The 17,188-nt window shown below is 45.4% G+C and overlaps 1 protein-coding gene across 2 annotated transcripts in view; it reads right to left on the reverse strand.

The window, feature by feature from the left end:
- Positions 1 to 17,188, reverse strand: part of RNF149 (ring finger protein 149) — a 42,326-nt gene that overhangs the window by 24,395 nt on the left and 743 nt on the right. For both annotated transcript variants that reach the window (XM_070429770.1, XM_070429769.1), the window contains exons 2-3: positions 3,792 to 4,042; positions 1,649 to 1,717 (exon numbers count right to left, since the gene is read on the reverse strand). In XM_070429770.1, the coding sequence (XP_070285871.1) occupies positions 1,649 to 1,717; positions 3,792 to 4,042 (320 nt within the window). The remainder of the gene's footprint in view (positions 1 to 1,648; positions 1,718 to 3,791; positions 4,043 to 17,188) is intronic.

Below are 17,188 nucleotides of genomic sequence, written 5' to 3' on the forward strand. Positions count from 1 at the left end.
GGCTTCGGCCCGCAGTCACGCCCCCCAGACCCGCTGCTGCCAGCAGACCAAGGCTGGGGAGGCAGAGGCTCCCAACCCGCTCCCCCCGGCAGGCTAGGACTGGGGAGGCGGCTGCTGCAATCGCCCGCACTCACGCCCCAACCCGCCTGATCGCCCCCGACCCGCTCCCGCTGGCAGACCAGGACTGGCGGGTAACCCTGGACCCGCATTCCCGCGGGCAGACCCAGGCTGGCGGGGCGGCTGCGGCGTCAGCCCTCAGTCATGCCCCCAACCCGCGAGAGCGGGGAGAGGGTGGGGGGAGGGGGAGATCGCCCTCACTCACGCCCCCAACCCGCTGGCAGACCAGGGCTGGCGAGTTGCCCAGGGCCCGCATTCCCGCGGGCAGACCTGGGCTGGCGGGGCGGCTGCGGCGCGGCCACCCGCAGTCACCCCAAAACCACTCCTGCTGGCAGAACGGGGCTGGCGGATTGCCCTGGACCCGCATTCCCCAGTGTGCACCTGCCCGTAAGATCACAGCCGCGATCACGAGCAGGAAAGGGCGGCCTGCAGCCAGCCCCTGTGTGCACCTGCCCGTGGGATCACAGCCGCGATCACGAGCAGGAAAGGGCGGCCTGCAGCCAGCCCCTGTGTGCACCTGCCCGTGGGATCACAGCCGCGATCACGAGCAGGAAAGGGCGACCTGCAGCCAGCCCCTGCCCGTGGGATCACAGCCGCGATCACGAGCAGGAAAGGGCGGCCTGCAGCCAGCCCCTGTGTGCACCTGCCCGTGGGATCACAGCCGCGATCACGAGCAGGAAAGGGCGACCTGCAGCCAGCCCCTGCCCGTGGGATCACAGCCGCGATCACGAGCAGGAAAGGGCGGCCTGCAGCCAGCCCCTGTGTGCACCTGCCCGTGGGATGCAGCAGCGATCACGGAGCAGGAAAGGGCGGCCTGCAGCCAGCCCCCCTGTGTGCCTTTCCCTAGGTAGCCCTGGGGATCCCACAGTAGGGAAGGGTGCCCCACCCTGGCCACTGCTCAGGGGAGAGTACAACATGCAGTGGAGGCCAGGAGCCTGAGTGATCAACAGAGAGGGGCGCCTGCTTGAAGCCTTCAGGGTGTGGCTGGTGGTAGGCCTCCAGCAGACGCACGCGCGCGCACACACACACACACACACACACAGACACACAGCGCCTACTCTGAGCTTCCAATGTGGTTGGGAACAGACCACCAGTGGACACACACACACCCGGCAACTGCTCGGAGCCTATGTGGCGGGGCTGGGGGCAGGCCCCCAGCAGACACACACACACACACACACACACACACACACATACACACGGGGACGGCTGCTCCAAGCCTCTGCTGCCAGACTGTGGCCATCAGTAGGACATCCACTGAGGGCTCCCAGACTGAGGGGCAGGCTTGGCTGAGGGAACCCCATCCCCCAGTGCACGAATTTCGTGCACCGGGCCTCTAGTACTATATAATAAAAGGCTAATATGCAAATCGAAAAAAAAAATGAGTTAGTATTCACTCAACCTGTTAAAACTTCATGCGTTCAACACTGTGAATATAGCAGACTGGAAGGCTTACTGAGACACACAGGCAGACGTATAGTCTAGTCTAAACCAAAAACAAAACAGAAAACACAAACCACAAAAATATTACCTTTTCTCCATGCTTTATAGTATGAAGCGGAAGTTGGCCAATAACTTTCTTGGTTTCTTTTCTATGGCTCTTAAGTAGGAAAAAAAATTGTTATTATTATTGAAAATTTGTGTAAAATCATTATTTTAAAAAATTCATAAAATGTTAGGAAGCTTATAGAAGAAATTCATTTAAAAAGCAAAGTTAAATGACTATAACGAAATAACTTTAAAATTACCATTTGTCTAAATGTACAGAATAAGCACATATAACTTGAGCTATTTGATCAAAATACTTATTTTCACTTAGCATAATACCCTCCAGATCCAGTTATGCTGTCACATATGAGTCAGTCACAGAAAGACAAATACCATATGATTTTCTTATATGTGGAATCTAAAGAACAATACAAGCAAAGAAACAATACAGAAACAGACTCACAGATACAGAGAACAGACCGATGACTGCCGGATGGAAGGGGGATTGGGGGACTGGGTGAAAAAGGTGACAGGATTGAGAAGTACAGACTGGTAGTTACAGACTAGTCATGGGGATGCAAAGTGTAGCACAGGAAATATAGTTAACGAGTGACCTGGTGCACAGATTCATGCACATTGAAAGGAAATTAATTAGAAGGTGGCCAGCGGGGCGGGACTGGGCCAGACACGCCCTGGAGCCAACATCCCATGGCCTCTCCCCGGCTGGCCGCACCTGGGGCGGTGCCGTGGCTCGAAGGGCCTCTGCGGAGTGAGCGGGGTCCCTCCAGCAGGTGGGGTCCCTCGGCCTGGCCTGCGGGGATCAGGCCGAAACCAGCTCTCCAACATCCCCCGAGGGATCCCAGAGTGCGAGAGGGCACTCTACAAAGTTGCTGTCATACAGGGTGTGGAACACAAATGCAAGTGTGCAGTAAACCAGATTCGGGCCGACAGTGCCCCAGCAACAACATAACCCACGGCTGAAGGTGGAATCGCATGGCCCCGCGAGGAATCGGGCTCCCTCCTCTCTGGTTTCGGGGTGCATCACCCGAGAACCACTGCTGCCAAGTCACTGCAGCTCGGCAGCTCCTGCGTTGAGCATCTGCCCCGGGTGGTCAGTGCACATCATAGCTACTGGTCGACAGACACTTAGCATATTAGCCTTTTATATATATAGATAACTATGAATGGTGCCAGGTGGGTGCTGGAAATATAGGGGGGTCCACTTTGTCAAGTATATGTTTGTCTAAGCTGTACAAAACAATACTGAATGTAAACTGCAATGGGGGGGGAGGGGGAGATACTATTTTCAATTCCATGCCTAACAAAAACCCAATTCCAATTCTTATCTATAATAATAAAAGGGTAACATGCTAATTAGACCAGACGTCTTCTTGACGTCATTCTGGATGTCCTTCCTGATGAAGCCAGGGCCGGAGGGAAGCCAGCCCAGGTCCCGAGTGCCTGCGGGCGGCCCAAGGGAAGCCAGACCGGGTCCTGGGTGCCTGCCAGTGGCTCAAGAGAAGCCAGCCCGGGTCCCGGTGCCAGAGGGAAGCCAATCAATGCTGGCAGCCGGGGGAAGGAAGGCCTACTCTTGCACAAATTTTCGTGCTTCGGGCCTCTAGTATTTAAATATTGGCAATAAAGTAGTAAGCTAAGGATGGGGCTACGAACTATTAATTTCCCTAAAAGGAAAGGGGCTTCCTAGCCAACAGGTAGAAGATGACTCAGAAATGACCCTCTAATGCCTACAGGTCAGGAAGGGCGACTTTTCCAGACGACAGAGACCAGAGGCCAGAGTGTGAAAGTCGGTGTTGGAGCTCTGGCTCTGCAGCTGCTCCACAGAAGACAGGGAAGCCCTCTGCTCCTCCTCGGCGTAGGGCCCAGAGTTCTCCTGTTAAACAGAACCAGGTCCCCGCTACCCCATGCCCCTCTGTCATTCCATTATGTTCGCAAAACATGCAAAAAGTGACCTGGATTTAAAGATATCTGATTCCCCACAGAACAGGAAACTTAATATGTTTTAATTTAAAAGTTATTTGCAGAAAAACCATCATATTAATACTTAACTATTATGAGTGAAAATGAAGTTAAGAATAGGGTCCAATACAACTTCAAGCAATATATATGGAAAATATCTACAAACTATCTTTTAAAAAGCAAAATTAAAAAGAATTATCCATTATTACCTGGCTTCCAAACTGTGAGCCAGTATAAAGGAAACGCTGTATATAGTAAAATATCAGCCACGCTAATGAGATGATCATCATGGTGATGAAGGCGATGGCCACAAACACCACTGACTGGCCATTGATGAACTCCTGGACATGGCGGGTCCCAACCCCTATGGTCATTTTGACTTGAATTTCTTTTTGTACCAGATCCAAAATTTCTTTTCCTTTCGAGTAGCTAACCATAATGACCACTATATTTCCTGTTCCTGTAAGAAAGAACAAAGAAATCAATATAGAGAATGCAAAATAAGATATAAAGTTAAGAGAAACTTAAGAATACTATGACTCATCCATGCATATACATACAAAAACTTTGATAAAACGGGTAATTTTTAAGGAAAACATAGTGGTCCCAAAAGAAAACAGACTGACTACATGAGAAGTAGAGTAAATCAGTAAGAACTGCCTCCCCAAAGAACAAGAGCCCCACTCTGGCTCATGGATGAATTCTGCCACCAAACCTCTTCAGGATGAGCAACACCAATGACATTTAAATTGTTCCACAGCAGATTTAAAAAATACATTTTAAAATTAGTTCTATGACAATAGAACCAAACTTGGTAATAAAAAACAAGCAAAAGAACCACACAGCCCAATTTCATGAATGAATACTACTACCTCATTCCTAAAGCATGTGCACTAAACTCAGGGAGGCAAGCTGAGAATGTCTCCTGTGATCACTATTATTTAACACTAGAGGCCCGTTGCACGAAATTCGTGCATGGGGGGCTGGAGGGGAGTTGGTCCCTCAGCCCGGCCTGCACCCTCTCACAATCTGGTACCCCTCGGAAGATGCCCGACTGTCAGTTACCGGCAGTCAGACATCCCTCTCACAATCCGGGACCACTGGCTCCTAACTGCTTGCCTGCCTGCCTCATAGCCCCTAACCACTCACCTGCCTGCCTGATCGCCCCTAACCGCCTCTGCCTCGGCCCCCGCCACCGCGGCTTCGTTCGGAAGAATATCTGGAATGATGCCCGGAAGGTCGTTCGGCTGCCTGGTCTAAATAGCATATTACGCTTTTATTATTATAGATTGCTCCGACAGACAATGAACAGACAGTAAGACAAGAAAGTAAGAGACACAGCGAAGGAGTGAAATAATCAAGTTCATGAACATCTCTATAAGTTAATGCAAGAACAATAAAATGTCATTTAAGGGAAAAATATTCAAGAATGATAAGGCAAACTTTTAAACAGTGTTTTACAAGTCTTTATATTTAAAGTTATTAAAACAGTGTGATAGTAACATAGGAGATGACGAGAATGGGGCAGAATAAAAACCCCAGAATTTAGACCACAAAACATAAAAGAATTTAGGAAGTAATAAAAGTGGAATTTCAGCCCTGGCTGGTTTGGCTCAGTGGATAGAGCATAGGCCTGCAGACTGAAGGGTTCCCAGTTCGATTCCAGTCAAGGGCACATGCCCGGGGTTGCGGGCTTGATCCCCAGTGTGGGGTGTGCAGGAAGCAGCCGATCAATGATTCTCTCTGATCACTGATGTTTTATCTCTTTCCCTCTCTCTTAAAAAAAATAAAAATAAAAAAAGTGGAATTTCAAATCGATGGGCTAAAATGTATATTATTATTTTTTTTAAGTTTGGGGGCACTTGGGTATCATCTGAAGAAAAGAAGCTATTATCCTTTCCTCACAATTTAGGCCAAAAGAAATTCTAAAGATTTAGAAGCAAAGATTTAAATATATTTAAACAGTAAACATAAAAGAGGTAGAAGAAACATGGGAATTTAAATATATATAATATTGAAGAAAAACCTTTCCAAGTATGAAAAACCACCTCAAATTTTCTTAAAAGAAAAAAAAAAAGCATTTGACTAACCATATATAACAATGAAAAATTTCTACATGCCTAAAGAGCAAAATCAAGGAATCAAGATTAAAAGAGCAAATGGGCAACTGTGGAGAAATACATGAAACATAACAAAAACAAAACTAATTTCCTACAAGAAAAAGAACAATAGAGAAACAAGGGAAATGAAGTCAGTGTGCAGAAATGAAAATACAGATGGGTTTTATTTTTTAAAATAGCAGCTTTAGCAAGATACAATTCACATGCCATAAAATTCACCCTTTTTAATGGGTCCAATCCCGTGATTTTAAGTATATTTACAAAAGTATGAAAGCATCACTGTCTAATTCCATAACATTTTTATCACCTCAAAAAGAAACTGTACAGTTTCTCTCCAATAAGTGGATTTTAGACATATGAAAAGTTGTGGAAGAGATAAAAACATTTTACCTGTAACACTGCCAAAAATAAACTTGTGCAACACACTGTACTGACAAGAGTGCGCACAAATTTGCACCCTTACACACTGAGGGTTAGTGAATTATTACAATCTGGGGTGGAGGCCAATGGGTATCAACACTTTTTTTAAACACATGTCTCTTGACCCATTGATTTCACATCCAAGAACTTAATGGCATAGATATACATACATATGTACACGTGAGGTTATCTACAAAGATATTGACTGCCAATGTTTTCTGTTTTTGCTATCACAATCTAAACATCCATCAGTAAGAAAGCAGCTATATAATACATATAACAACAGTATATGTACACAGATGGAGGCAGCAGCTCCGTCAATACTAATAGTACTCAAGCTACAAAGATGAGAAAAGATGCATCATGTAAAACTGTGTGGACCAGAGACCTACATGGCTGTATCAGTCTAGACCGCGGACCACTGGTGGTCTGTGACGTCCAAAAGGTTGGCGACCGCTGGTCTAGACCACCTCTGGAAGGTGGCCCCAGAGACTGCAGCCTACTGCCTCTATGAGAGGAGTTGGCATAGGAAAAATTCTGCACTGTGTGCACATATTACTACTCAAAAGTTAATTTAAAAATCCATATATAATGTTCTCTGGCATTACACTAAAACCACACTGTAACACTATTTTATCTTAAGAGAGAAATTGAATCTGTAGCAAATCCATTGTGACCCTCGCCATGGGATTTAGTTACTGAAACACCAGAAGGGCTCCCTTCTAAGTGGCTCTGTCTGGAAGCTGATCCTGTGACCTGGGCCTAAAGCATCACGTCGAAAGAACTGACGTTGTCTCAGCACTCCCACAACCACCGGGCATTTCCAGCCTCAGGAAAAGAAACATCTGGTCGCTAAGAAAGACAAGTATAGAAACAACTATGATAGCTCTACCACTTGTAATCACATGGCACTTCACAAGCCGAAAGCCTTTCTATAAAGCTCCTTTCTGTGGAAGTTTTCAGGGACATACTAATGTAGGAAGACCATATAAGGAACCTGTCTCAGTTTATAACCTTCACACAGAAAACAAAACTGTCGTAAGAGATCAACCGAAGGACTTGTATGCATCCATATAACCATAACTAATGGACATAAGACACTGAGGGGTAAGGGAGGGCAGGGGCTTGTCAAGGGTGGGGGGGAAAAAAGGACACTTATGTAATACCCTTTGTAATACTTTTAGCGAAAAAAAAAAAAAGAAATAAATAAATGAGGGCTCAGAAAAAAAAAAAGAAAAAAAAAAGAAAACAAAACTGTCTCTGCCATGCTGACAGCCACATCCACGCCGGGCACCGCTGCGGCGAGGCAGTGCAGAGAAGCACTCCGGAGCACTGCCACACTCACAGCTCACGCGAAGCGGAAAGAGGCCACGCGATCATCTTACAGAGGAGGGCTCGGAAACCTTAAGAGCTGCTCAGTGTTGTTCAGCACCCAGAAAAGCCGTTCTGGAAAAATCAGCACCTATACCGTCATGGGGGACACAGGCTTCCGAGCCACAGCCTGGGTTCAACCTCATTCTGCTACTGCTGTCCGGGTCAGGAGCATCCTTCTTCTCTGAGAATATGTCTTCAGCTACAAAATGGAGAGAGGATTTTTCTATTTTGAACTGTCAACTGTTTAATAAGGAAGTGGAAAACAGAGCTGCAGAAATGAGGTGCTCATTTTATCTGGCGTGACAGGCATTTCAGTTACATTGTGGAGGACAGGAAAGGTTACCAAGCAAAGGAAATTGTGAAACCATCCAGGCTGTGAAACTATCATAAAACGTATTTGGGATGGTAACTGGTCCAGTTTGGTTAGTGACTGAAGGTGTTAATCTCATTATCCCTAGTGCCTCACATAGAAGCTGGCACATAGTAAGTGTTTAGTGAATGTTTATTGAATAAACAAACGAATGAATGAGAGGTGAAAAAGGAACTGAGAGGAGAGAGGTTCAACACCTACATTCAAGTGGGGGAGGGGGAAGCAACTCACACTCATCATGAGGAGGGTCCCCTGAATTGAAAACACTTGTCAAGCAACCTGAAGTTTTCACCCAGGGAATTAATCTTAGTTTAGCGGGTTAAAAGAAATAATTTAAAGAGCATTCTGTGCTTAGGATGAAGGCTAACCCACTTGCTGTGTATTCAGTAATTACATCAGCAAGACTACTTCCAAGAACTACTTTAAATTAATAAAACTCAGAATGAAGACTCATTCTGTCCTGTGATTTGCTTTTCTGGGACAGTTTTGGGATGAAGGAGGCAGGGCAGTTGAGTAAAATGTACTAGCTGGGTCACTGCCTGCACAGCCCAACGGTGCTGGCCCCGCCCTTCTCCCGAAGCATCTCTCACTCCCAAGGGGCCTCAGTGGCATATGACAGCACATCACAACTTACCCTCAAACTAAGGCACACACACCTAAAGACTTGGGACAGGTGAGAAAAGCCCTTAGAATTATTTTTCTTCCTTAGGCCTTACCATTGCTACTAGTCACATTTGACTAAGAAAGTCATCTGTGCAACCCTCCACGCCCGCCCCCCCCCCAAAAAAACTATACACATCAACATCAGACAGGAGAACTTGAGGCAGTTTGCTTTATTTTTGTCTTACACTTTAGCACAAGTTCTTTGCACATAGTACACAATCAAAAACCTACTTGAAAATAATAATAAATACCAAATAAAATATTCTTTAGCAAGCCAAATTATCCATAAAACTCTTCTATGCCCAAAATAAAATTGGATGTATTGCCATTTCCTTTCAAATTTCTGTGTTCTTCCTACCACCTTGTCAAAAATTTAAAAAATTTTAAAAAGAAAAAAAAAATCTGGTTTGCAGTCAATAGCTTCAAAATTCTAGAGGGTTACCTTCAAGTCTAGCATGCCATTTCTCCTCCCAAGGAAACTACCTAAAGTAGATCTCAACATTCTGTTGAAAGAGATGGGAACTACTGAAATATTTAAAGTAGTAGATCAGATTTCTGTTCTAGAAAACTAATCCAGGCAGCAAGAAATACATTTTAAAGCTCTAGCAAGAAAACGCCATGAACTTTCAGGTTTTCTTTTTACAAAAACTTAAAACTTCCATACCCTCTCTACCTCTTCCCCTTAACCTGGAGACTACTTCAGGTTAAGTAAGGTTCAGTATCAGCTCAACCTAAGGGTTTTCAGCACCATCCACCCCTTTGAGTATGCAATCAAAGCCTCTTAGATATGCTTCTTTTTATGTACCTACTATAATTTCTTTATAGGTCTCTTTCCCGCACTAGACCAGTACTACCTGTTCTTATTTATTAGGTTGTAGCCCAGCATCAAACAGTAAATGACCCAGAGAAGGGTTTCTGAATAAATCAATCTGAAAAACTGGCTTATCTTCTGGTATTATAGTTGAAATGACCCAATAAGGGGAAATAGTACACTAAATATAAATATAAATGTAAATGTCTCCGAAATTTGAAGCTATTTTACACTTTTATGGTTGGCTCAGAGTGAAGAGGACCCCAAAACAAATGCAATTCTCTTCCTGGAATGTTAAAGTACGTTTCGATAATTTGGCTTGCTTAAAAATATTTTGTATTTGTTGAATATATTACTCAACAATCTTATTGAGAACTCTGTTATTTTCCTAAATACATTACTTTATTTCAGTCATTCAGCCTTTCGCCACCCTTACCTCACACCACACATCCCCAGAGACACTTTCTCTATCATCTTAACTTGTCCTTCAAGACTCAATCTTTCCGGGAACTGTCCTATTTAATTTCACCTTCTATGAAGCTGCCAGCTGCCATTTCTGTCTTCTTATAGGACCAAAATACATACTAAATTCAAAGCTAAATTTTTAGATCATTTGTGGGAGTGAGCATTCAAGATCATCAAGACTTTGTCAATCTAAGCTGAGACAATATTCGAATCTTCCCAAAATTACAACAAAACTGCAGAACCACCATCATTCAGAGCCACCTGAAATCTAGCTGAACAGAATTCCTACAACGAAGGATTTAAAGAAGCAGCCACATCAATACTGGTAGGAAGGGAAGAGATGCAGAATGAAAGGGGCTGGTACCACACCCATGTGTGGCTGTTAAAATCAGGAGGGATATCTCAGGTGCAGTGGTGCCCCCCCACCCCCCACGGGTGAGGTGTCCCAGCCCCACACTAGGTCCCTCCTGCCCAAGGTTCCAATGCCAGGAAAAGAAGTTCGAAAACTTCCAGCAGTGATTGTGGCTAAGTGAGACAGAGGCTGCTGGAGTCCCAGGCAGTTCCTCTTAAAGGGCCGGAACATGGACTTACTAGGACTCACTCCCTCTGAGCTCCAGCGCTGGGGCAGCAGCTCAAAAGGTATCAGGGAAATACAGGGAGAAACTAAATTGTCCAGCGTCAGAGTGAGAGCTGGAGGGGCAGCTTTCTTACAGACAGAAATGTTGGCAGAAGCCATTGTTTCTTTGATGAGCTTTCCCCCGACAGAGCTGGCAGGTGGGCACCATAATTGAGCCTCCATCAGCTTAGCTAACACTATTGCCCCAGCATGGTGATTCCCTAAAGCCCCGCCCCATCCAACTTGTGGGTCCACCCAATCTATTTTCATTGGCTTTTCCAAATGAATGGCCTGTCTTGGCTCATGCTTTCTTAAAATCTCTCAAACAAGCAGCATTTGGCCTTGGTGTGCCTCATACCTCTCACTAAATTGCCCCAGACCTGGCAATAGTGGCAGCTGGCCTTAGTTTGTAGCTTGGCCTCTCCTGGGCACCTCCAAGTCCAGCACAAGTAGCAGCCATCTTCAGACTGCTTTGCAGGTCCTGATGGGTGGCTCTAAGCAGGGCAAAGGTGGTGGCTGACATTGGTCTGCAACTCCTGGGAGGTCCGAGATTCAGACCACATTGAAGTACCACCCAACCACCTCCACAAGCACCACACTGTAGGAGCAGACTTAGCGGGCATGAGAGCCCTGCTGAAATAAGTCCTACTTTGTGGGGCCAGCTCCTGCACAGCTGATCCTCCATGGTGGTCACAGGCAGTCCTGGCAGCCAACTGGCCTGGGAGTAAATCCCTCCCACTGACATGCCAATAGCAATCAAAGCTCAACTACAACAGGAAGATGTACACAGCCCACACAGGGGTGCACCAAGAGTGCCCAGCTTGGGTGATTGGGGAGACTGTGACACTGGACTATACTACGGGACACCTACTACATAAGACCACTCTATTAAGCCCGGGAGACACAGCAGCTCTACCTAATACATAGATACAAACAGGGAGGCTGCCAAAATGAGGATACAAAGAAACATGTTCCAATGAAAGAATAGGACAAAACTCCAGAAGAAGTAAACAAAATGGAGACATGCAATCTGCCAGATGCAGAGTTCAAAACACTTGTTATAAGGATGCTCAATGAACTTAGGGAAAAAGTAGATGAACTTAAAACTTCAATAAAGATACAGGAAACATAAAAACGGAACTAGAAACACAAAAAAGAACTGAAATGAAGACTATATTACAGGAAATCAACAGTACAATAGATGAAGCAGAGGATCAAATCAGATATTTGGAAGGCAAAGAAGCAGAAAACACTCAATCAGAACAGAAAAAAAAGAATCCAAAAAAAGAGAATAAAAAAAAAGAGAATAGTATAAGGAGCCTCTGGGACAACTTCAAGCACACCAACATTCACAAAATGGCAATGCCAGAAGGAGAAAAGAGAGAGAGCAAGAAATTAAAAACCTATTTGAAAAATAATGTTGGAAAACTTTCCTAATCTGGTGAAGAAAATAAATATGTAGGTCCAAGAAGTTCAGAGTCCAAAACAAGATGAAACCAAAGAAGCCCACACCAACACACATAATTAAAATGCCAAAGGTTAAAGACAAAGAGATAATCTTAAAAGCAGCGAGAGAAAAGCAGTTAGTTATCTACAAGAAAGCTCCCATAAGACTGTCAGCTGACTTCTCAACAGAAATTTTGGAGGCCAGGAAGGAGTGGTTTAAAGTGATGTAAAGCAAGGACCTACAACCAAGATTTCTCTTTCCAGCAAAGTTATAATTTAGAACTGAAGAACATATAAAGAACTTCCCAGAAAAGAAAAAGCTTAAGGAGTTCATCACCATGAAACCAGCATTACATAAAATGTTAAAGGATCTTCTTGAAGAAGAAAAAGAATAAAATGGCAACAAACACGTATCTATCAACATTTAAATCTAAAAAACAAAACAGATGAACAAACAGACCAGAAACAGACTCAGAGATAAAGAGAACATTTTGACAGTTGCCAGGGAGGATGTTTGGAGGATGGATGTAAAGGTAAAAGGATTAAGAAGTACAAATTGGTAGTTATCAGAATAGTCATGGAGATGTAAAGTACAGCATTGGGAATATAGTCAATAATATTCTAGTAACTATGTATGGTGTCACCTGGATATGAAATTTATCAGGATGATCACTTAGTAAGTTATATAATGTCTAATCACTGGGTTGTACACCTGGAATGCATACATTATTGTATGTCAACTGTAATTGAAAAATAACAATTATATAAAGTAAAAAAAGTGTTATTCATAAAAGACTACTGTGCTCTGCAAACACAAAATGCACATCTCTCTTAAGGTCAGAGACTTCTTTTTTAAATCCTCACTCGAGGATATGTTTATTGATTTTAGAGAGAGAAGAAGGGGGGGTGGGAGAAACATCGATGTAGAAAGCAAAACACTGATCAGTTGCTTCCCATACATGCCCCAATCGGGGAATGGACCCACAACCTAGGTATGTGCCTTGACCTGGAATCAAACCTGCAACCTTTTCGGTGTATGGGATGATGCTACAATCAACTGAGCCAGCAAGTCAGGGCAAGGTTAAGGACTTCTTACACATCTTTGTCATCTCCCTCCACCCCCTACTATGGCCTCTTCCCCAAACACAGCTCACAGGTCTAAGCCTTGCCATATCTGGCACTTAGTAAACAACTATCAACAGAATGAAAGTGCCATTCCTAAAAGGCCATACCAAGATTTCAGCTAAAGAATCATCCAACTTATTAACCAACAGTAACTACACTAAGGCCAATCTTTTTTTTTTTATAAATATTTTTTATTGACCTTCCACAGAGAGGAAGGGAGAGAGACAGAGAGTTAGAAACATTGATGAGAGAGAAACATCGATCAGCTGCCTCCTGCACATCCCCCACTGGGGATGTGCCCGCAACCCAGGCACATGCCCTTGACCGGAATTGAACCCAGGACCCCTCAGTCCGCAGGCCAACGCTCCATCCACTGAGCCAAACTGGCTTCGGCACTAAGGCCAATCTATACATATATATAAAACCCTAATATGCAAATAGACTGAACAGTGGAACAACCGAACAACTGGTCGCTATGATGTGTACTGACCACCAGGGGGCTCACACCGAACATGGCGGGCCTCAGCTGCGGCGGGATGGTGGAGCAGGTGAACGGGAGTGCCAGACCAAGGCAGGGCGCGCCTCTGGTGGTTACTGAAAATTCTTTGCTCCTGAGTGCCAGTCCTGCCAACCCTGATCACCCCTGAGGACTTCTCCACCTTCCCCTGCACCTGAGGGGCAATCGGGGCAGCAGCTGCAGCTTGCACTCATTGCTGGCGCCGGTCCAATTTCTCCATGCCGTCAGCGGGTACAAGCAGGGCCGTCGCCATCAGTGCGTGGGAATAGTGGTGGCGGGAGCGGGGCTTCTGGCAGACAGAGGACTGGGGCCTGCAGTGGGAGGGGCTGGGAGGGGGCGTGGAGGATAGGCCAAGACTCGCCCTTATGCCCACTGCAGCCTCGCAGCAAACAGTTCCTTTCAAGGTGCACGAATTCATGCACTGGGTCCCTAGTCTATAATAATAAAAGCGTAATATGCTAATTAGACTGGACGGCCGAACAGCAGAACGACTGTCCAGATGACCTTCCGGACAACCATCCGGGACCACGCTGACAGCCACTGGTGCCAGGCCAGCCAAAGCAGGTGCAATGCAATTGGTTGGGGACCCGGCCATTGCCCCATGATCACCCCGCAGAGGGAGGCCCAGGCCACCAACAGGCGGGCTGCGGTAGGTGGGTGGGGCCTCCCTCTGCGAGGGTGCCGGCAGCCGGGGGGAAGGAAGGCCTACTCTTGCACGAATTTTGTGCATCTGGCCTCTAGTATTGTATAAAAGATTTTATTTTAATTATTTGACTTGTATCAATTTTTACTGATCATATTCAAACTAATTTCTAGCCATCTTCATTGTTGCTTATTGCTCTCACTAGGCGCAAACTCCTCAAAGGCAGGTATATGTCTTATGTATTTGTCTCTGAGAAGATACAATACTTGGCTCAGTACCTGTTTGCTAAAGGGCATCCACTCTGGGCATTAGTGTAACACTTCTTATAGCTGTTCTGACAGATAATTGTCTTAAAGTCATGATTTATTTTAGAGCCACATGTAATACTGATATAAACCCAAAATATCTTATACTGGATTCTAGTAGAATCAAGCAACAGGTTTAGAAAAACTGGAGAAAGTCTCCCTGAGACTCTCATGATTCAATTTGAGAAGCGGCCATCTCCACCGACTGGGTCTAACACCAGGGTTACACAGGAGCACTGAGAACCACTGCATCCCAGGTTTTCACTGGCTCTAGCCTCATTCTGACAAAATACTAGAAGCCTAAGTCTGCACTGCCTTCAAGGCTGTGTGTAACAGTTCAGATTCATGTTTGTCAGACTGGTTCTTCTGACTTCATTACATTCATTGTTTTAATTCTATCCCATTCTCAAAAAGTCATGATACATTTGTACCCTTACCCCCAGTTGGGTCAAGTTCTGTGAGGGTCCTTCTTTTCCGTCTTTACAGTCACCACCATTTGGGCCCTTATATTTCTACTTGGACTCGCCCAACAGTCTAACTGGATTCTCTACTTCCAGTTTTTCTTGTGTTTAATCCATTAGTCACACTGCTACCAAACTGTTCATCTCCCTTTAAGTCAGTGGTTCAAAAAGCTGGATGATTTAGTCATCCCCTCCCCGCCCCCCCACGCCCCGCAACACTTGTCAATATCTGGAGACATGTTGTTGTCACAACTAGTGGATAGAAGCCAGGGATGCTGCTAAATATCCTGTAATGCACAGGACAGTCCCTCCCACAACAAAGAATGATCTGACATTCTATCACCTTGTTGCTTTGGGCCAGTCATTTAAATTCTTTGAATGTTAGTTTCCTCATTGGCAAAATGGGGTTAAAGTACCACCTTAAAGTGCTGTCAGGAGGATTATGTGAGCCGCAGTATAGCAGCAGTCGCCAACCTTTCAGGACCAGCAGTCTGTGGTCGGCGGACCACCGTTTGGCGACAGCTGGTATAGAGAACACTGAGCAGTATGCTAAGCACTGGGTACGTTCACACATTAAAAAAATTGCTGTTCCTTTCTTCATTTTTCTCAAACAGAATTATTCTCATGGCAACAAGGCTGGAATGGACACTGATAATGGGAACAAATGCTTACGAGAAGAGTTAAAATAAGAAGTGTTTTCCTGGGCCTGGATAAACTGTATGTCAATAATACAAGCAAGGTTGCTGAACCATGGTTAGGACCAGTCCTGTTAGTCTGGAAAGATGTTAGTGTCTTTATAAGAAAGTGCAGATTTAAGTCCCGCCAGTGTGGTTCAGTAGTTGAGCGTCGACCTATGAACCAGGAGGTCATGGTTCGATTCCTGGTCAGGGCACATGCCCAGGTTGCGGGCTCGATCCCCAGTGTGGGGTGTGCAGGAGGCAGCAGATCGGTGATTCTCTCTCATCATTGATGTTTCTCTCTCCCTCCCTCTTCCTCCCTCTCTGAAATCAATGAAAACATATTTTTTTAAAAATGCAGATTTAGGAAACTGCAGGTTGATGAGCCTGCCATTGGAAAGAAAATGGCTACATTAGGATGTTGTAGACTGAGAAGTGATTGAAAGGACCCAGAATCAGAGAATCCTGACCCAACTGCCAAACGGGAAGCACCATGGATCGGATGTACCTGGAACGCTATGTGCGATCTGATGGGCAGGCTTTTCCTGAGTCTTGGGAAGCGTGGCTTGGGTACAATGACAACTGGGTAGATCTGTAATCATTGGAATAACTGCCCAATACGAATCTAAATGGACATCTCCATTTCCTCTCCAAACCCACTTCCTTTCTGTGGCAACTGAGGAATTTTGCCTCTACATCTGAGGCCAAGCGCTCCACAAGTGTCCTGGACACCATCTCTCAAAGGCCTTCCTCTGCCGGTTTCCTCTTCTCTATCCACGTCTCCAGCAGACCGACCTCCCCCTTTAAATATGCCTCACCACCCATCCACCGCCCTGGCCCCACAGTTCCTGCCCCGTCTCAGCACCTCCCCAGCCCTTCCAGTCAACCTCAGTGTCCACTTCCTCACCTCTCAGCTGACTTCTGCTCCTATCACTCCTCTAAAATAGGACAAATCCAAAGACTTTCCTGTCTTCACTATACAGTCAGGCTCTGAACTTGCATTCAAAAAGCCAAAATAGAATGAAAAACAAAAGTACTCGCAGTAGCAGCAGAAACTTTAAGAGATTTTAATAACAGTAAGTTCAGAATGAGTCATGATCTTGCAAGAACAGAGAGACAATTCTGCTGCGTACTGGTCAAAGGCACTGGGACTCAGGTCTGAAGACATGTCACAAAAGGAGACTTTTAAACGATCACCACTTCCTGAAAATGCAACCTGCTGCCCTGGGGAATGCGTGTATGTAGGAAGGCTCACCTGGCAAAAAGCAAGATCTTTTCTTGAACCAACACGGCATTAAAAATTTCATCCAAACTCAAGGCTAAATGAATCTGATGGGCAGTCAAGCCAGTATCATGACCTTTACATTCACTAAGTGAGACAACATATCCAAACTGAAATCCAGGCCTTTTGGCTCAGAGGTAAGTCCGATTTCCCGGCTCAGACATGATTTCAGAAAGTCAAGAAAGCGGTGCCACCAAGCCCCTCTACGCGGGGAGGGGCCGCCAGCCCTCGGTCCCCTGCCCCGCCGGCTCTGGGGGACGGAGCGTGGAAAGGGACCCATGAGGAACAATCATGCGACTCTCCAGGTTAGA

The sequence above is a fragment of the Myotis yumanensis genome, unplaced genomic scaffold, assembly GCF_028538775.1.
Source record: "Myotis yumanensis isolate MYYU_CA2020_CCGP unplaced genomic scaffold, mMyoYum1.0.hap1 SCAF_11, whole genome shotgun sequence".
In the NCBI taxonomy this organism is placed as follows: Eukaryota; Metazoa; Chordata; class Mammalia; order Chiroptera; family Vespertilionidae; genus Myotis; species Myotis yumanensis.